Source organism: Vicia villosa, linkage group LG1, assembly GCF_029867415.1.
Source record: "Vicia villosa cultivar HV-30 ecotype Madison, WI linkage group LG1, Vvil1.0, whole genome shotgun sequence".
In the NCBI taxonomy this organism is placed as follows: Eukaryota; Viridiplantae; Streptophyta; class Magnoliopsida; order Fabales; family Fabaceae; genus Vicia; species Vicia villosa.
This window is the reverse complement of record NC_081180.1, coordinates 133,128,596-133,149,897: the sequence shown is the minus strand read 5'-3', so window position 1 is coordinate 133,149,897 and position 21,302 is coordinate 133,128,596. Positions and strand designations below refer to the sequence as shown.

The window sequence follows — 21,302 nt, the reverse complement described above, 5'->3', positions numbered from 1 at the left end:
TATATACTCATGATCTCTTGAATCAAATACAACAATCACACACGAGAACATCATAATTCTGAAGATCATCAAGTGTGAAGAAAAACTCTCTGAAGTAAATTTTCATATTCATTCTTAGAGTCCATTACTTTGTACTTAATCTTAGTGAAATATCACAGTGGTTATTATAGCTTTCTAGAAGCAATACTATACACTGTGATCAGAAGTTACGTGGTAACTGAGTCTTTGAGAGACCGGTTGGGTCAGGAGTCTCAAGAAGTATAGGACTAGTTGAGTCTTAGAAGTTGGTTAGTCACAAACAGTTGGTTTGTGCAAGATTGTTAGTCACCAGCAGTTTGGCTCGTGCACTGTATTGTGAGTCACGCCAGTTGGTCGTGCAAGTGTAATCAGATTCTGATTATAATGGATTAAGTCCTCGTTGAGAGAGGCAAATCACCTTGTTGAGGGTGGACTGGAGGTAGCCTTATTGAGAAGGTGAACCATGATAAAAATAACTGTGTTTTGTTTATCCTTCCTTCATCAAGTTCTATTTTAAAGAATCACTTATTCAACCCCCCCTTCTAAGTGTTTTCTCAACCTTCAACTACTCAATAATTAATATAAAAATTAATACACTTTATTAGCTACAAAATGAAAATTGTAATATACAAATACTGTGTGTGTATATGTTACAGATAAATTGTTTTAACATTATAACATTATTTTACTTATTTTTAATTACATAAATTGTTTTATTGGGTTAGATGAATGATCAAGATCAAAGAATTGTTATTAACAAATGGTTTGATTTTTATCGAAGAGCTATAGTTCAAATAATATGTGTTGTTGTTTACTGCTATGTTCGAATGTCTCGTAAGAGAAAGTTGTGTTATAGTATGAGCTATGGGAGAGAAAGAGTTCGTGAAGAAATAATGTACCGACTTACATAGGCGATTCTAACACCCGGCTAGGCTGGGCAAGTGCCCAGGCTCTAGCCCAATTTTCCGTGGTTAAAAAAGCATAAAAGCTAATTTAGTCTATACAGTATCATATGGTTCAATTTTCTATGCTAAAGAAAAGCATGAAAGCTAATATAGTTTAGTCCTATAGTAGTATCATAAAGTAGCATGAGCACGTGAGTCTGTCTGAAAATATTCCAACATCCCAACAATGATATACATAAGTTATTTATTTGAATTTGTTACTGTCCTACCATCTTTTTAGGAACAAATACCCAATATGCCATACTTTTCACACTTTTTCCCAATATGCCATGTTTTCAAAAAAAAAAACTGATTTATAGAGCATCCGCCCTTTGAATGGGCGGAGCTTCTCCTTTTATATGAACAGCCGCCCTTTGATTGGGCGGAGGAGTGTTTTTCGTTTTTTTTTTTTTGAAATTTTTAATTAAATTAAAAACAAATTTAAATAATATAATAAATATTATAATTAATAATAAACCAATAATATATATTAAAAATATTATAATAAAATATAATTTTAATTTCACAACATGTTTATAAAAATTTGTATTATTTAATTAAATTATTTTATTATATATTAATCATATTATTGAATTAATATATGTTATATATTTTTTGTTTTAAATATAAAAATAATACAATTAATTTTTTTAATTTTAATATAAATTGAATTAAAATATATTAAATCATGCATCCATAAATAAAATACTTTTAATTGATAAATTAAATTACAATGCAATTAAAAAAATAAAATTACAATAAAGTAAATAAACGGTATTTAATTGCCACCTCGACCCGGTCGGCGTAACCGTTGGGTGGTTCCACAATTAGGAGGATGTCCATCTCTCGTACTTCTTCTACGAGGCTCTTCATCATTTGTAGGTTGAGTAGAAGGACCTATCTCATATCCGCGATCATATAATTCTTCGACCATTTCTTCATTGATAAAATCAGATGCCGTCGCACTGCCATAACTCAATCTGGTCCCCTCGTTATTCCAATCCTGTTGAGTGGTGTTATGCATTGAGGTTTGCATGTTGACATAGTTTTCTTGTGAAGGATTTGGGGTAAATTGTTGTGATTGAGAAAAAGGCATTTGTTGTTGGGGGGTTTGATAGTTGTGGTGTTGTGGTTGGTTATAAGAGGTAGATGGGTTATGTTGGGTAGTGATATGTTGCATTTGGGTGTATTGGGGTGTTTGGTAGTGGTGTTGGTAGGTTGGGAAAGTGGTAGGTTGTGAGAATGGTGTTTGTGGTTGGGTGTATGAAGTATATGGGTTTTGGTGATGATAATGTTGGCTTGGGGTAAAAGGTGGTTGTGTTGGAATGAAATTTTGTTGGGTGTTATGAAAATTTTGTTGCATGTTAGAGATAGGTGGTCTAGATTGTTGGAAGTTTGAGGTGGAGGGTTGGCTACGAGGGTCAAACAAGTATCTATTCGGCGATAAATACAAATTTGACACAGTGGCATACCAAGACATGTAGTCTGGGGTCGGTTTACATTCTTGAGGCATGATTTCCCCCTGCAAGACAGTTTTATGGCGATTATGCCATTGACGACGCTCATTCTTGTAATGGTCTTTCCAATCATCGTATGGCCATTGATCGGATAATTGACTTTTATGATACTCTTCCATGCAAGTTGGAGGACCCGGTATGCCTTGTTTAATGCCAAACTGGAGCTTAACCCTATCTGAATGATGCATTTCAACATAAGTGAAGCTTATGATAAAAGTTTTTGAACTCCACACGCCACTATCAGTTGGTTCCAGATCTTCGAGTTCGAGATAGGGCCTCCATGTAAACTGTTACATACAATTGTTTAGTTAAAAAATAGTTATATGAAATAGTAGTAATTGATTTAAGTGTTAAATATATTACATCAAATAAGTATAACTATTTTGTATAACTACTATTTCACACTTAAATCAATTACATACTTAAAAACAATTATATAAACAAATTTCGCAAAAACAATGTGGTAGCAGGAATTGCTATGAATACGTACTTAACCCCTAGGTACGTGGTTCGATTCCTGCGGAAGGCAAAAACAATAATTCCTGGGCAGCCGATAAGCGGACCTAGGGGGGATTATTGATTAAGCCGGTAACATGCTCGGTTGGCCGACACGGTTGATGCGTGCAGCGGATATCGGGGTGTTACACAGACCACCTAAAAAAAGAAATAATTAGTACCTAAAAAAATAAAGATATAATTGTAAAAATATTTTTTACGTACTTAGTTGCATATGGAAAAATGTATGGGTTACGATTCACTGGTGCCAGTCTCGGCATTCTCGACCACCCCCAGGCTTGAAGTAAGACTCCACAACCTGCAAAATTATGCACTTCTCTTTTGGCGCATCTACACAAGTGTCTGTACAGATGTGCTAGAGTTGCAGATCCCCAACTATACTGATCTGTTTTATTAAAATCAGATAATAATGGTAAATACTGCAGATGTATAGTGTTACCATTAGTATCAGGAAATAATAGACCACCAAAAAGCAACAAGAGATAAACTCTAGCTTTTTGTACAATTTCTTCGATGGTGGAAGCATCGGTTAATGTCATTCAGTTTTCATATTTTTCTTTGAGCCAAGTCATTTTAATGAATTGGCCCTTTCTACTTGTGTTTGTTAATGGTTCACCCAGTAGTTCTTCAGCGATAGAATAAGGCACGGCTGTAGATCCAGCTACTGCGAAACCATCGATACGTAAACCCATCAACATATGAACATCTTCAAGCGTAATGGTGCATTCACCGGTTGGTAGATGGAAAGTGTGTGTTTCTGGTCGCCATCTTTCGCATAAGGCTAGGAGGAATTTTCTATCTACGCCATAAGAGGTAATGTTTATGACATGGCCAAATCCCGCTTGTTGCAAATACGGGCGGATCATATCGTCGACTTCAACAAAACTATGTGACCGAGGGCGAAATTTGTTTATATCCTAAAATACAATAATAACAACAAATAAGTAATAACAAAAATTATAACAAATGAAGTATAAAAAAAATATAAAGATACTTACATATGCAATAATGTTGTTCGGTGTGCCACGATGTTCTTCTCCGAGTGTTAACAAAGACATTTTTTGTTATGTGAGTAAGAAATTGTAGGATAGAAATATAGTAAGAGTGAAATTGTATGAGAAGAAATATAGAAAGAGTGAAATTGTATGAGAAGAAATATAGTGGGAGTGAAATTGTATGAGAAATGAATTTGAATTGAGAAATATTGGGTAAAAATTAAAAATAGTTGGTGTTGGATAATTTAATTCGTGACAGAAATATTTAATTTTCGTTTACCAATTCAACATGTCCGCAGGTCAAATGGGCGGAAGCCTTTAATTTTGTCTGACATCCGCAGGTCAAATGGGCGGATCAGTGTAAATTGGTCTGCACATTTAATGCATTCCGCACCTGTAATGGGCGGACCCTATTAATTAGTTGTTGACTTCCGCAGCTTCATTGGGCGGAGCAGTTGCTTTTTCCTGACATCCGCTGGTCAAATGGGCGGACCTGTGGATTTGCATTTATTGATTCAACGAATTTAAAGTGCTGTATTAAAATTGTTCACCCATTATTTCTCACACTATTGCATGTATATTCTCCACACTCTTGCATCTGTATTGTCCACACTCTTGCATTGAGGTTTATCACAAAAATTCTCATAAGCTCAAAAAATTGTGTCTACACAATATATTGTGAATGCTCATTACAAAGGAGAAATTCAGTCATCTGATGCTGTTGGGATTATTTTTGCAAACACAGAAATTTGTCGTTTGAAGATAAGCAGAAATCCTAATTTTGATTACCTGCGGAGTAGGTTGGAATCAAAGCTGCAAGCTGGTTCGATTTCTCAAATTATTTACCGAAATGTAATTTTTTTCGGTAATGATAATGTGAAATTTGTTCCTCTGAAGGTCCGAGACGACGATGATGTCGAAACAATGTTTGCGAATCATGAAATTACTGGCTTTGATTACATTGATCTCTACATAAAATTTCAAAGAGTTGAACAAGAAAATGCAGCAATAATTCCTAATGAAAATGTTGAAGAAGACGGTGATGAAGAAACTGAAGCACAAGTTGATGATTTATTTACCACTCTGTTCGAAACAGATGCAATCAATGAAGAGGAGCAACAAATTCCAGTTGAAAATGTGTATTGTCCACCGCCCCACCTTACAACGTTGCAACTTACTGAAGACCAACCTTCGTTTGCATGGCCACGGGGTCCCCGTCTTCCGATGGAGGGTGAGATAGCTGTGGGTAACCAGTTTAAAACAAAAGCCGAATGTGTTCGTGCCATCTCAAAATATCATATGAAACAATGTATTGATTTCAAGGTGAATTTTTCTGACAAAAAAAGATATGAAATATGTTGTAGAAACGCTACATGCAAGTTTCGACTTTTGGCGTCCTTTCGAAAGAGGAGCGACCTATGGGAGATAGGCATTATGAACCCACTACATAGTTGTTCAACAACTATGTTCAATCAAGATCATAGGCAACTTAGCTCTCAGATAATGTGTCAACATTTAATGCCCCTTGTTGATAAGGACCCTTCAACTAAGGTGAGCGTCTGTATTAGTGAGATTGTGTCTGAATTCAAATTTACTCCGTCGTACAAGAAAACATGGATTGCAAGGAATAAGGCTATCGAACAGGTATACGGTAACTGGGAGAACTCATACAATGAGCTGCCACACTACTTGTTAGTTCTCAAGAAATTTGTTCCTGGTACAGTGGTAGAAATGCAAACACTTCCCGTATATACAGATGACGGAACTGTTGTCAATGGAAAACAAATTTTTCATCGACTTTTCTGGGCATTCCAACCAAGCATTAGAGGGTTTGCATATTGCAAACCTATACTTCAGGTTGATGGTACCTGGTTATATGGTAAGTACAAAGGTACTCTACTAATGGCGGTAGCTCAAGATGGAAATAGTAATATCTTTCCAGTTGCTTTTGCCCTTGTGGAGGGGGAGACCGCAGATGGTTGGGGTTTCTTTCTAAAGAACTTGAGAATGCATGTAGCCCCTCAGCCTGGCTTGTGTTTGATTTCAGACAGGCATGCATCAATTGAAAGTGCTTACAATAATCCAGAGAATGGTTGGCATGAGTCTCCATCTGTACATGTCTATTGTATCAGACATATCGCACAAAATTTCATGAGGGAGATCAAAGACCGTAACCTCCGAAAAAAAGTTATCAATATGGGTAAGTATAAATTTCCTATTATTATATTTGGTAAATTATATGTATATGTTAGTAACTCATTTTTTTGTAATTATCAGGGTACGCTTTGAACCAACCAACATTCCACTATTACAGAAATGAAATTGGTATGGCTAATGGTGATGCTTTGAGATGGCTAGACAATATTCCATTGGAAAAGTGGACGAGGGCATTTGATGGAGGTCGGCGTTGGGGTCACATGACAACAAACCTGGTCGAATCGATGAACTCGGTATTCAAAGGGACACGTAATCTACCTATTACGGCATTGGTGCGTGCAACATACTATAGGATGGGAACACTTTTTGCTGAAAGGGGTGCTAAGTGGAGTGCAGTATTGAGTTCTGGACAAACATTTACAGAAAGTTGCATGAAGGTGATGAAAGAAGAAACGGCAAAATCCAGCACGCATCATGTAAGAATATTTGACTATAACCATAACACTTTCAGTGTGAAGGAGACAATGGACCATGGTGAAGGAAAGCCTATGGGAGATTACAAGGTAAACCTAAGAGATCTTTGGTGTGACTGTGGAAAGTATCAAGCTTACCGTGTTCCTTGTTCACACGTTATTGCTGCATGTTCTGTGGTGCGCCAAGACGCCTATGCTCTACTGTCCGACGTTTACAGAGTCTCAAACTTATTCGGTGTTTACAGCACAAGTTTTCAAATACTACCATTAGATGAGTATTGGCCCTCCTTTGAAGGAGATCAAATTTGTCACAACCCATTGATGCGGAGGAACAAGAAAGGTCGTCCGGTGAGCTCACGTATTAGAACAGAAATGGACAACTATGATAAGTTAGAGAGAAAATGTGCGTTGTGTCGTCTTCCTGGTCACAACCGAACGAATTGTCCAAATGTTGGAACCAGTAATGCATAGTGTTTTATTTTGTTGTTAAATTTTATGCACCATTATTAATAAAGTGTCGTCTTTCGCATTTAACATAAATAACATTACAATTACGACAACACAGATCTTTCGCATTTAACATAAATAACATTACAATTACGACAACACATATAACATTTATTAAAATAGATAATATATGCATGCTTTCGTCTAGTCCCATCAAGTCAGTCATGGCCCATACTGCCACTCTTTATTTTGGACAGTCAAATACGCATGCTTTCGTCTAGTCCCATCAAGTCAGTCATGGCCCATACTGCCACTCTTTATTTTGGACAGTCAAATACGCATGCTTTCGTCTAGTCCCATCAAGTCAGTCATTGATCAGTGTGTCTACATTTATCATACATGTTAGGCGTGCTTGTAAACAGTACGCAACATCATTACTTTTTTCTACCCACTACTATTATAAATTAGGGGCTACTATGGTTGAGTTTACACACAGATACACAAACTCCAAATACCAAACAATCACACAAACACAACCATGCCTCGCCGGACAACCATTAGGCCAGATGGATGTCACCGGACAACAGAGTTGCCGCCCCGGAGATCAACATGGCGTGCCGAACTTGAACCGGAGTATCGCAGAAGGACCAGACATGTCATATTCTCCGCCGTCAAACCTCCCATGCCGGTTATGTTTTGGAATATCTCTTCCGTCGAGCAACTCAAGAGGACTCTCCTGAGATTTTTAGAGGGGGAGTACGAGGCCGGCGAACAAATAAGAAGCATCAAGAGGCTTAAAACAAGGGTCGATGCTGTGACTGGAGCAACGATAACTTTCTGGGATAACGTGGAATACGACATTGATGCCATTCAAATGATGCATGGACCTAATGACATTGTTTTAACCGTGGTGATTTCTTAGATGTTTTAGTTTATCTTTTTCTGTTGGTTATTTTCTATGTACCTTTTAATTAATGAATGAACTACTCTTTTCCGTGGACGCTCGAGTTAGCTGATTCACTGATCTTATCTGTTGCAATTTAAATTCTAATTAAATTAAAAACAAATTTAAATAATATAATAAATATTATAATTAATAATAAACCAATAATATATATTAAAAATATTATAATAAAATATAATTTTAATTTCACAACATCTTTATAAAAATCTGTATTATTTAATTAAATTATTTTAGTATATATTAATTAAATTAATTAAATTAATTTTTAATGAAATTTTGTTGGGTGTATGAACTATATGTGTTTTAATAATAATATGATTAATAAAGTATTTTATTTATATAAATGTTATTTAATATATTTTAATTTAATTTATTTTAAAATTAAAAAAATTAATTGTATTAATTTATAAATTTAAAACAAAAAATAATTAACATATATATATATTATTATTTTATTAATAATAATATGATTAATATATAATAAAATAATTTAATTAAATAATATAAATTTTTATAAACATGTTGTGAAATTAAAATTATATTTTATTATAATATTTTTAATATATATTATTGGTTTATTATTAATTATAATATTTATTATATTATTTAAATTTGTTTTTAATTTAATTAAAAATTTCAAAAAAAAAAAAACGAAAAACACTCCTCCGCCCAATCAAAGGGCGGCTGTTCATATAAAAGGAGAAGCTCCGCCCATTCAAAGGGCGGATGCTCTATAAATCAGTTTTCTTTTTTTTTGAAAACATGGCATATTGGGAAAAAGTGTGAAAAGTATGGCATATTGGGTATTTGTTCCTAAAAAGATGGCAGGACAGTAAAAAATTCTATTTATTTAATATAATAATCATATTATAGTACTATATTAATATTGAAGAATACACACACATTTTGGATAAACAACAGTTTTATACTGCTTATATACAATTTTATAACTAGCAATGATGGTTACTATACCTATAAAAATCATCATTCGCATTTTTATTTTAGATAAATAATAAAAATGATTAGCATAATCTAACAATATTCTGATATTTTTAATTAGTTTTTAAAAAAGTGATTATATTCTATTTTATTAAATGTCTTTATTCTAACAATATTCTAATATTTTTAATTATTTTTCAAAAAAATGCTTCTACTATTTTATTAATTGTTGTTATTCTAACAATATTCTAATATTTTAATTATTTTTCAAAAAAGTGCTTATATTCTATTAATTAATTGTTTTTATTCTAATAGTACTCTAACAATACGCTATTGTAACTATATTTCTATTTTTCTTTGTAAGGTGTATTTGATTTAAACTATACTTTTGCTGCTAAACCATGAGTATCTTTTAGTTTGATAAATGATTATTTGTATATTATATCAAATGTGAATTTATGGTCTTTAAAATTTTGCCCGTGCTTCATATATTTTCTGGCTCCGCCACTGCCGACTTAGTAACAGTGAAACTAGTAGAAATATATTAAGAATGGGTCCTCAAACTTTTATAACCTTATGTGGTATGTTATAAAGAGAAAGGGGATTACAAGCTACCCGATGGTCAAGTGTGGAAGAGCAAGTTGCAAAATCAATTTACATATTAACACATAATGCTAAAAATCGTGAAGTCAACTTTTAGTTTCGTCGTTCCGGCGAGACTATTAGTCGTCATCTTCATCAAGTTTTGAGAGCTATTCTTGAATTGGAAGAAAAATTTCTTGTCCAACGGTCCCTTGATCGAAGATGATTTAAGGCCTTCATGCTCTAAATAAGTTAGCATGAAAAATGGCTTCATAAAATCTATTTCTTCTTTATATATCCATCCTTGTGAAGACTTGATATGTCGAAGTGAAATATAATATCAAGTGCATGATTGAAATATTTTAGAATACAGAGAAGTATACTTCGACAGTTGCGTTGGGTAATTTCAAAAGATTCGAGCGGGAAGGTTTGAAATTTGAATTTGCTTCTTTTTGCCAGAAAGACGCGTGGTATCATCAAAAGATCTTATCATTTGAAATATGAAACGTGGCGCACATCTGTGCAGAGACCGTTAGGGTCTGTCATACCCCAAAATTTGCCCACACTTTTAAAAGAAAAATTCGAAATTATTTTCAAAATTGGATTTTTATAAAATCTTGGATTCATTTACATTGACATCCTGAATTCTATAAATATTTGATTTAAAGTCTATTTTAAAATATAGTAGTTTACTCTTAAATTGCTTATATTTTAATAAATAGAAAATGCTGGTCGATGTTTCATACACTTTCAATTGGCTTTTTATTTTAAATAAATAACATAGCACAATTGGTTAGGAAGTAAGATTTGCAAACAAAAGGTCACGGGTTTCAATGCTAACAATTTTTTCAATGCTAACAATTTTTTTTTAAAACTTAGTAAATAATCTCCACACGTATTTTCATCTTTTAGAAACCTTTTTGTATTTAGGCCTTTTTCTAACCCACACACAAAAGAGACCAGATCCCATTTGTTCACGTATATAAATTCTTACACCGCAGAATTCTCAAGTTTTGGTACATAAATATCACCTTTTTTTACAAGTTTCATTGCCACTTTTATTTTATCAAAATCATCAGGGCCGATCCTGGGCCAAGGCAAGCAGGCCCACAGCCCAGGGCCTCAACAAAATGGGGGCCTCAAAATTTGGGAGTTGTAGTTAGAAAAAATTATACTGAAATAATAAATTATATATTGTTTAGAGAATTTAGTTGTATTAATTTACTTGTGGCCTAGCGGATTTGCCAATCCTAAATAGGTGTGGAGTTCCCAGTTCGAGTCTTGCTGCCTGCTAGTTTTTTACATTTTTACCACCATCATTCTTAAAGTACATAAATAAACATGGCAATTAAAACCATCATTTAAAAAAACAAATTTCATTTAAAAAACAAATTTTATTAATTATGCCTTAGTGCATAACTCTCTCAATTTTTTGTTTACTTTTTTACCACCATCATTTTTAAAGTACATAAATAAACATGGCAATTAAAACCATCATTTAAAAAAAAAAACAAATTTTATTAATTATGCCTTAATGCACAACTCTCTCAATTTAACTAATTATCATTTCAAATTTTAATTATAAAATAATTTTTATATAATCGATTAAAATTTCTAATTAAATTTTAAATCCAAAATTTATTTTTAAAGGTTATTTATTGGAACTCTTATAATTTTATTTTAATTTATTTTAGTATAAATTTTAGAAATTACTTATATATTATAATTAAATATTTAAAAGTTTGTCATATAATTACCTAATTTATTATAGATTTTTATGATGAAATTAAATTTATTATCACTTGTGTTTTGATTTATTTTTTTTGGTCATAGGGCCAAGACATGGTTTACCCCTACCCCTACATTTTCTAGCCATATGATTTAGTTTTCCACCATTAAAGCAAGAGAAAAGGTCAATTTCATTTCTTTGAGACGGTGGATGTTGCTTAGAAAATGAAGCAATTAAGGCAATTAAAAGATTCTCATTTTTAATTGAGTTAATTATATTTCGATTTTGAATTCTTAATGATTTGCTTATCTGCATTGAATTTTTTTTTATTGTTCAAAACAACCAAGACTTCATACTTTTGATACTTACTAAATTCTTCTTCATTTTGGAGGCGAGTTTAACCTCTGTTTTTTAGTATGGGTCCATTTATTTATTTGCCCTGAACCTCTAAAAACTCGGGAGAAAATCATGATCACTAACATGTAGGGGTGCTCGCGGTGCGGTTTGGGCGGCTTTGACGAAAAAAATCATCCGAACCGCAAGAGAAAAAATAGTGCGGTTTGGTTTGGTTCGGTTGACTTTTAAAAAAAATCCGAACCAAACCAAACCAAAATAATGCGGTTTGGTTCGGTTCGGTTGGTTCGGTTTTTTACAAATATTTTATTGAGCCATACATACACATATATATGACAACATAATTTTATATTTAGACATTCATACACTAACAAATAACAACAAAACTCGTCATATTTTGACAACAATTTCCCATGTAATATGTAAAAATTAAATTAGACAAAAGTGGAATATTAAACATAAAATAATAACATAAAACAATATAAAATTATTATAATGAAACAAAAAAATAGAAGAGACGAAAGATTAGTGAAAGTGAAAAAGAAAAAGAATATTGAGAGATTAGAGAAGAAGATGTGCGATAAAAATGAAACTGAAATACGGAACATTTGCATAAAAATGAGAAGGTGAAAAAGAAAGAATATAAGAGAGTAAAGATTATAGAAGAAGAGGAAAGATGTATGTGGCAAAGAATGTGAAATAATGTTATTAGAGATTTGAGAAGATCGAGACTGAAATTATATGTGTAAGGATAAGAAAATTGTTCGTATTCATAAGGCTAATGTATAATAGGTTTAATTTTGGGTTGAATGTGAGTTAAGTAAAATTTAGGTTGTAACATAATGCGGTTTGATTCGGTTTGGTTTGGTTTACAAAATACAAACCGCAAACCGAACCGTGCGGTTTTGTTAAAAAATGACCCAAACTAATCCGAACCAAATGCAGTTTTTTGCGGTTTCGATTTGGTTTGGTTTGCGATTTTTTATTGGGTTGTTTGGTTTTGAGCACCCCTACTAACATGTTGTTTGTTTACCGCAAAACCAACTTTTCAATATAACAAAAATATTTTATAATCTAACAAAACACGTCATAATAACCTTCACCACCATACCTTAACGATTTTTAACATTACCATGTTTCAAATCTAACAAATTCCATTAAACACCCATTGCCGGTTCTCCAAACATCATCACTTAATGTTTCAACAATAATTTCTTGTTTCTTCTTGTTTTGCAGAGATTTCTCACCTACAGGGAACAACACAGATGCAAAAAACAATTAAATTGCGAAGCCACTGCATCCAACGCTCAGCCACGCGACAACGTATCAACCGCCGTGGATCTCCAATCACCTGTTCCTTCGGCAAGCCAGCACAAGACCGCTGACGAAACACCTTTGTCGGAGAGGCGCTCCTCCGTCAAACGTTTCGGTCATCACCGCCAGTCCACCGAGTCTGAACTGAGATTCCTCCGCCGCGAGCTTAATCACACCGACAATTTCGCGCCACCATGTCCACGCGGTGCCCCGGTCACGCATCTCGCCTCGCCAACGTACAATCAGCATCACAGCAACCAACGAAATAATGATCCAAACGCACAGTACCTCGCTCAGACTCGATCCACCACTCGCATATCGTTGAATCACGCAGAAGCAAATTGGCACTTCATCACCGAGCTACCACCATCGACGATGCACAACTTCAACAACTTTCGACGAAGTCAACCATGCACAGCCTCGATCCACCGTCATTCGTTGCGACTCCACCGACGTCCCTCACCGCCGGTAACCCCGCTTGCTCTTGCAATTTTGTTTATTTTAACATTTATTTCCTTTTTCTGTGTGTCTTGATAGAGATAAGAAGGACCCATGAGGGAAGAATATAGAAGAAGAACAAAGAAAAAGCATGGAAGAGGGACTGAGATCGTGAGGACCATTGGGTGGGGCAGACTCACTTTACCAGTTTTTTTGGGATTCTTCTTGGGCTGGTGTTTGGATTTTCGGCCCAATCCGCCCCTTTTGTTACTCAGCACGTCCATATTATGAGCATACCCCTCCTGGGGGTTAATTCATTTTCATTTTGGGCCTTTGCCTCTACAGCCCTACAAATATCCTTTTTTCTTTTGCAACAAAATCTGCATATAAAAAATTATTTAATTAGGTTTATTAAATCATTAAAAAATACAAAATAATTAAATGTAGGTTAATTAATTTAATTAGGCTAGTTTGTTTTTTTATTTTTTATATAATTTTTCAATTAGTTCGTAAATAAGTTAATTAGGTTAATTAGTTTTTATTAACATAAAAATTACAAAACAAACAAATTAATTAAATTAGACATTAAAGTTTCTAAGTAATTTAATTGTCACATAATTAGATTTTAGGATTAATTTGTACATAATCGATTGATTAAGTTAGTTATTAAGTTTTATTTAAACATTAACACTAAATCTCTTTTCTCACTAACTCTAAAACTTTCTAATTTCTTTCTGATTTCATCTTACGATCACCATTTGGTTTCTTGAACGATTAAATACCGTAGTTTAATTTCCTCTTCTCTATTCCATCCATTTTTTGACTTTATGATTCATCCGCTGTTTATTTCAATCGCGCATTTATTTGTTGCCTTATGCTTATTTAAAATTTCTAGAGATTATGTATAGGTTGCAAAGTTTTGTTGTAATAGTCTTAAACTAGGATTTACTTTCCGCACCTCCTTATTATGTATCTCTCCCAAAGCCATGTAATAGCTTAGGATTTTTACTTTCCGCTTTTACTTTCTACACCACTTAACTGCTTAGATGTATGCTAATTAGGGTGTGTATGGCAAGATAAAGTAACTGAACGTTAGCTCGCTAATTTCAAGATTAAATATTTGAATCCAACACACTTGCACTCACTCACCTCTAGGGTACGCCCCTCTTGGTTGCCTTATGAATAATGGTCGTGTCCCTCGAATATAGAGGCAAAAGTCCCGACGATTAAAAATCATCACAAAGATCATAAGTCCCTCGATGACCCTCGATGTTGCCTACGAATATATGATCTAGTCCTTCGAATGGTTGCCTACAAAACGACGATTGTCCCTTCGAATTTGCTAAAGGTACCTCTACTTGTTGCCTTCAACGACCTCCGATGACCCTTCGATTGTCCCGCACATCCAATCAATAGGACTACCTACCCCGAATGGTAAGGATAGCCCTATCTCTCTTAGGAGAGTAAAAAGCATAGAAAAAGACCAAACTTAGGGTAGTGTTCCTAATTTGCTTGCTCAATTAAGAAAAAGCTTTTCGCACATCTCATTTCTAAGACTAAGGCTACGCTTTTAAGCTAAAGTCCTTAAACCTTTTTTTAAACAAACAAACAAACATGAGCTAAGCAAATTAAGAGCCCGTAGATAACTACGGATGAAAAGGATGCTAACACCTTCCCTTTTCATAATCTACCCCCGAGCCCGTTTTTCTTGAAAGGTCTTTTTCTATTCTTTTTGCCCTTCCAAGATATTGGATAAAATAAAAGTCGGTGACGACTATTGCTCACCGCAACATTGTTTGCTTGCGAAATAATAAAGTCAGTTCTCCCACCGAGTTATAGGGTCGAATTATTATAAATAGGAGTCTTAGATGTTAAGATTACTGTGTCTTGAATTGTATACAAAAAATTACTCGAAGTACCAGAGCAAGAGAAAATATTCTGTTGATTATGTATGTATAACAACACCATTGATTTTCCTTTAAAGTTATTTACAATTTCATTAAGACTAGTCTTTCGTCATTTATTTCTCTTTACTTTAAACTTGAACCTTTTACATTTCTGTCGAACCTTTACTTTTCTGCACTTTACAATTCTTGCAAACTTTTAAATTCAACCTTTACATTCTACCCAGTATTTATATTCGAAGGCTTAGTATTTGTACTTAGACAATATTAATTTCCTTTACAAAGAAATCTTGTTTCCTTTGATAAGTTAAAATCATGCTCACTTATGAAATGAACTTTAAGAAGACTAAAATAGTAAGACACATGTCCTAGGATCAATCTAGTCGATCATGTAAGTTACCAAATTATAAAGTTTGAAAGACTAGCGATTGTTTGTCAGAAATCACTGGTAAACAAATTGGCACGCCCGATGGGACCGTGTCGACAGTTTAAGAATTCATAAGTTTTCATTGATAAGTTGTTATTGTCCTTTTTTAGTAAGGAAATGTCTCAAAGCATTGTATGAACCTTAGGAGTGGTAAGACTACCAACAGTTCACAACCAATACCTAAAAGAAAGTATACTAAAAGAATGGTTAACACCACCAATGAGGACCAAGGAGGACAAAATCCTCCACAAGGGTCAGGTACGGTCGTTGCAAGTTTGACCAATACTTCAACCACTATTCCTAGTTCTCAGGCCATACCCACATCCACAGGATCTATGGCTACAAATAGTTCTATACCAATGTCCACAGGAACTATGCTCACAATTAGTTTGACCATTGTGCCTCCTTTTGTGAGTATAACAAATATTCCATCAAGTACTAGACTTGGCCCTATTTTGACATATCTTGGGAACCAGGCATAGCCTACAACCCCTAGGCCACCTGGGTTTGAAAATTTCAGGCCTTGGAGGGAGCAACCTTATCGAATGCCATCCTCTTATATGCCAGGATTACATAATGGCACATCCACATATACATAGCCTAATATGGCCACCTTTTCGCCAATACAAAATGCTGGTTCTATAGGTCGAAGTGCCAAAACCAAGGTCTGTCGAACTAATTGCCTACATTAACAACTAATAATCAGGCAACGTTTAGACAACAAATGGACGCTAGTAACCATGACATGGTTGGAGTTCTTGCTCACGAAATGAACAATATCCTTTCCCCTTTGATTCAAAATGTCAATAGGACTAATCAAGAGAATACCCATTCCTATCAGCAATTGTCAGCACAAATGGCGCGCATAGCAAATTTTTTTGGGGCTCCCCAACCTTCTGGTTGAGGTAGGCAAAACCATGTAGAAATGCAGGAAGAAGAACCAACCATTAATCATGTTCGACCACCCAGACAAACATCGTCAAAAGAGACATGGAGGCAAGGTTAGAACAATAGGAGATTCGACAACAAGTCCCTGAGGAACAACCTAGGAGGATAGTGATGGTTAATAAAGATCTAAATACAGATGAAGTAATCCATAGGGTTAGACAAGATAACATGGTGGTTGAAAATAACTTACCTACCATGATTGAAAGGATCATGGCCCAAAATGGCTTGAACACAGTACTTCGACGGCCAAATTATACATCTCCTGTGGCAGATTTTATCCTACAAACTGAGTTACCAAGGGGTTGTAAAATCCCCAAATTCACAAAGTTCTTAGGGGATACTAGTGAATTAACTTTCGAACATATAGTCAGGTATTTAACTGAAGGAGGAGATTTGGCGAATAGTGAAAACTTAACGATAAAATATTTTCCTAGTTCATTGACAAAAAATGCATTTACATGGTTCACTATATTGCCACCAAATTCTATAGATGCATGTCCTCGTCTAGAAAGATTGTTCCATGAACAATTTTACATGGGGCAAACTAAAATAAGTCTTAAGGAATTAGCCAGCATTAAAAGGAAGTTTACTGAACCTATAGATGATTATTTGAATAGGTTCTTTCTATTAAAATCTAGATGTTTTACAGTGGTACCTGGACATAAACTAGTCGAAATGGCCGCAGGAGGGCTAGATTACTCTATTAGAAAGAAACTAGACATCCAATATCTAAGGGATATGGCCCAACTAGCAGATAGAGTTCGACAGGTCGAACGATTAAAAGCTGAGAAGGCCAGAGCAAATAAGAGTTATAAAAAAAGGGTAGCCTATGTCAAAGCCGAAGAAGAAGAACTAGGAACCTTCAGTGACTCATATGATTTTGAGGAATTTGAAGTAGATTTGGCTGAATTAAAATAGACACCTCCATACTCTTGCAAAATGCTCACACCATCAAATGGAATGAACCCTGTCGAAGTAGAAAAGAATGATAAATTCCCTAAGAAAACATACACATTTGATGTCACCAAATGTGATGAGATCTTTGATTTATTGGTGAAAGATGGACAAATGATAGTGCCTCCTAAAACTAAGATTCCTCCGTTAGAACAACGAAAGAAAATAGGTTTCTGTAAATATCATGGTTTTCTTGGCCATAAAACCTCACAATGTTTTCTTTTCAGGGATCTTATTCAGAATTCTATTAAAGATGGACGTTTGAAGTTTGAAGTTTGCTGACAAAGTCAAAATCCATATGAAGGTCGACACTAATCCCCTTCATGTTGCAGACACTAACTATACTGAACCTGTAGAGATCAACATGGTGGATATGGTCGAAGTTGAAGACAATGAAGCCAAGAAAGTGGAAGGAGTTGTCTCAACTGGAAAGCAGGCTACTGAAAGCCTACCTAATAATGTTACCTTCAACACTTCTGTCAAATGTTTTCCTGCAAAAGAGTCTGAATTAGAGGCTACTGAAGGCCTTATAGGAAAGATGGATGAGGCTACTGAAGGACTTAGAGTGAAGTTTAAGAAAGTGAGGATTTCTGAAATTCCTGCCTTAGGAGTTAACATGGTGGACCTGAACCAACCAGCGCCAGAAATGGAAGAACTAGAAAAGTGTCTTATGCTGGAGAAAGAACAAATAAGTTATGGCTACCTAAAAGCTAATGAGATTTTCGAGAATATCTCTGGCGATGCCACAATAAGAACTCTGAAAAAATATTGGTGTGCCCCAGATGCTCCATTGTCCTAAGTCGAAGGATTGCTGAAACCTATGAGAGAGCCCAACGTGCCAAAACTCAAGGGAATTAGAGACAAGAAATCCAACTGATGAAAGTCTACCCAAAGCCACGAGAAAGTATTTTAGGTTTCTTGGTGCGCTTCTATAAGGCTGAAACAGAATGTCTCATGTGTCCCAGGTGTGGGGTAGTGTATGACATAGAGATGGCTGAAATGTTCGAAAGGATTCCTTTTATTGCTGGATGGGATCACCAAGGAGGCAACCCCAACATGTACATCTTCTACAAGAGGGGAATCCCTAGGAGACATGATAGCCCTCATCCCAAGGCAAGAAGAGTCACCTTCAAACTCCCTGCGGACGTACCTACTGATAGGTGGACTCAAGTTGGCACAGAGAGAGGAAAATGGAGAAGTTTCGGCCAAGGAGGAAGAAATGCAATGGCATACAGAAAAAAATTCCAAGCGTCGAAAATAGAAGCTTACAGATTGGAGAAATACAAAGGAAAGAACCCAATGTTGAGATCTCACTGGAGGAGACACCAGAGGATTAAAAAAACTTGGAGAGAATTGGCAGCGAAGGATGTGGGAGAATCTAGTAGTAGCAAGTTCCCTTTGGGGCTGCAAGTTCAAGTAAGCCACCTGTGGGTCGAAAGTTGTTCACTTCAGAAAAAAAATTGTTAATGAGAAGGCGCAGAAAAACCCAACAAAAGAAGAAGAGACGCTGACAGATGATTTTGAATATGATGGGGTGTCATCTGTTAATTTAAATTCCAATGTGGTGTCAGTCTTGCCTCATGAATATAACCAGGAAACAAAGGTAGAAGATTGTGAGGAAGCTGATGAGGAAGAAATGGCAAAGCATACACCTGTTTGCTACTATGTGCTCAATAATGGAGTTGTTGAAGAACAAAATGCATTCTTCAAAAGACTTGACCAAGGCATGAAAGGGCACTTGAAACCTTTGTACATTAGAGCCAGGGTCGAACATGTAGGGATAAAAAAAGATCTTGTAGATGGAGGGGCATCTGTTAACTTAATGCCCCAGTTTATGCTAAAGAGGATTGTCATGTTTGATACAGATGTGAAACCATACAACATGGTGCTTTCAAATTATGAAGGGAAGATTGGACACACCTTGGGAGTAATACAAGTGAATCTGACAGTGGGCTCAATCACAAGTTCAACCATGTTCATGGTTATCCTAGCAAAAGCAAACTACAACCTGTTGCTTGGTAGAGAATGGATACATGGGATAGGAGTTGTCCATTCAACCATGCATCAAAAGTTATCTATTTGGAGAGAAGATGGCATAGTGAAGAATATTGAAGCAGATCAAAGCTATTACATGATGGAAGTGAATCAAGTTGACAAGAGAAACTTCGGCAGGAATTTGGCCAACATAGGTCCATGTCAGGTAGCAAAAGATGTTCTCACCTATTAAGAATGCCCTTTACTACTTGACTCTCCACCCAAATGTATTTCAATGGAATAGGAAAATTATGGGAGAACCAGAAGATGTCAAAGGATTGTATGACATACAGCTGGTTGGGACGGAGACATTAATTATGTCTGAGTCTTCTTTTTTGAAAATATTTTGGCTTACGTGGCCGAGAATAAAAGAAAAACGACTCTTGATGCTGAAGTGAAAAACATGGCTGTCGATGCCACACATGACAAACTACATACAACATGACCTGAGGAGTATTTCATTCCAAAGCCCCCTGACGAACAGGTGCCAGTCGAACAAATGAGTCAGAAGTTCGATGCTATCTATGATGAGGAACCTCTAGGGTTCGAAAAAGATCCAGCGGCGTGGAGTGCAAAAATGTTAGCTCAAGATCCCCTTGAAGAAATAGATCTTGGAGATGGGAGCCTGAAAAGAATTATTTATATCAGCAGTAAACTGGAGCCAAAGGTAATAGCAAAAATCATTGAGTTACTGAAAGAAAATAATGACTGCTTCGCCTGGGATTATGACGAAATGCCTGGTTTAAAAAGAGATCTGGTCAAATTGAAGCTGCCTATCAAGGATGGCAAGAAACCCATCAAGCAGACTCCTAGAATGTTCGCTCCAGAGATCCTTTCAAAAATAAAAAAAGAAGTCGAAAGACTTCTCCGTTGCAAGTTCATCAGGACCACAAGGTATGTCGAATGAATTGCAAATATAGTACCTGTCATTAAGAAAAATGGTTCTTTAAGGGTATGCATAGATTTTCATGCTCTAAACGCAAGAACTCCTAAAAATGAGTATCCAATGCCTGTAGCAGAAATGCTAGTTGATTCAGCTGCAAGATTTGTGTATCTTAGTATGTTAGATGGATACTCTGGATATAACCAGATATTCATTGCTGAGGAAAATGTGCCCATAACAGCTTTTCGATGCCCTGGGGCAATAGGCACCTATGAATGGATAATTATGCCTTTTGGCCTAAAGAATGTTGGGGAAACTTACCAAAGGGCAATGAATTCAATATTTCATGATTATATAGAAACCTTTATGCAGGTGTACATAGATGACATTGTGATAAAGTCTACATCAGATGAAGTTCATCTAAATCATCTTCGCCAATCATTCGAAAGAATATGAAAGCATGGCTTGAAGATGAATCCTCTTAAATGTGCCTTCTTTGTGCAGGCTGAAGATTTCCTGGGATTTGTGGTCCATAAAAAGGGAATATAAATCAATCAAAACAAGATAAAGGCTGTCATGGAAACAAAAGCACCATCAACAAAAAAGGAGTTACAATCACTATTAGGAAAGATAGACTTCCTAAGAAGATTCATCTCCAATTTAAGTGGTCGAATTCAAGCCATTTCTCCCCTCCTTCGCCTGAAACAAGGAAAGTTTGAGTGGAACAAAGAACATAAAGAAACCTTCGACAATATTAAGCAGTAT

General features: G+C 35.3%; 1 protein-coding gene across 1 annotated transcript; it reads left to right on the top strand.

The window, feature by feature from the left end:
- The first annotated feature begins 4,914 nt into the window (after positions 1 to 4,914).
- On the top strand, positions 4,915 to 7,091 carry LOC131654743 (uncharacterized). The gene is made up of 2 exons (XM_058924690.1): positions 4,915 to 6,190; positions 6,268 to 7,091. The coding sequence occupies exons 1-2, from the start codon at positions 4,915 to 4,917 to the stop codon at positions 7,089 to 7,091; spliced, it is 2,100 nt and encodes a 699-aa protein (XP_058780673.1).
- Positions 7,092 to 21,302: the final 14,211 nt, after the last annotated feature.

What these genes read in the sequence shown, in the direction of transcription:
- LOC131654743 (XM_058924690.1), top strand. Translation starts at nt 4,915, where the DNA reads ATGTTTGCGAATCATGAAATTACTGGCTTTGATTACATTGATCTCTAC. An exon ending in AAAAAAAGTTATCAATATGG is followed by an intron (nt 6,191 to 6,267) that starts GTAAGTATAAAT and finishes TGTAATTATCAG; the next exon opens with GGTACGCTTTGAACCAACCA.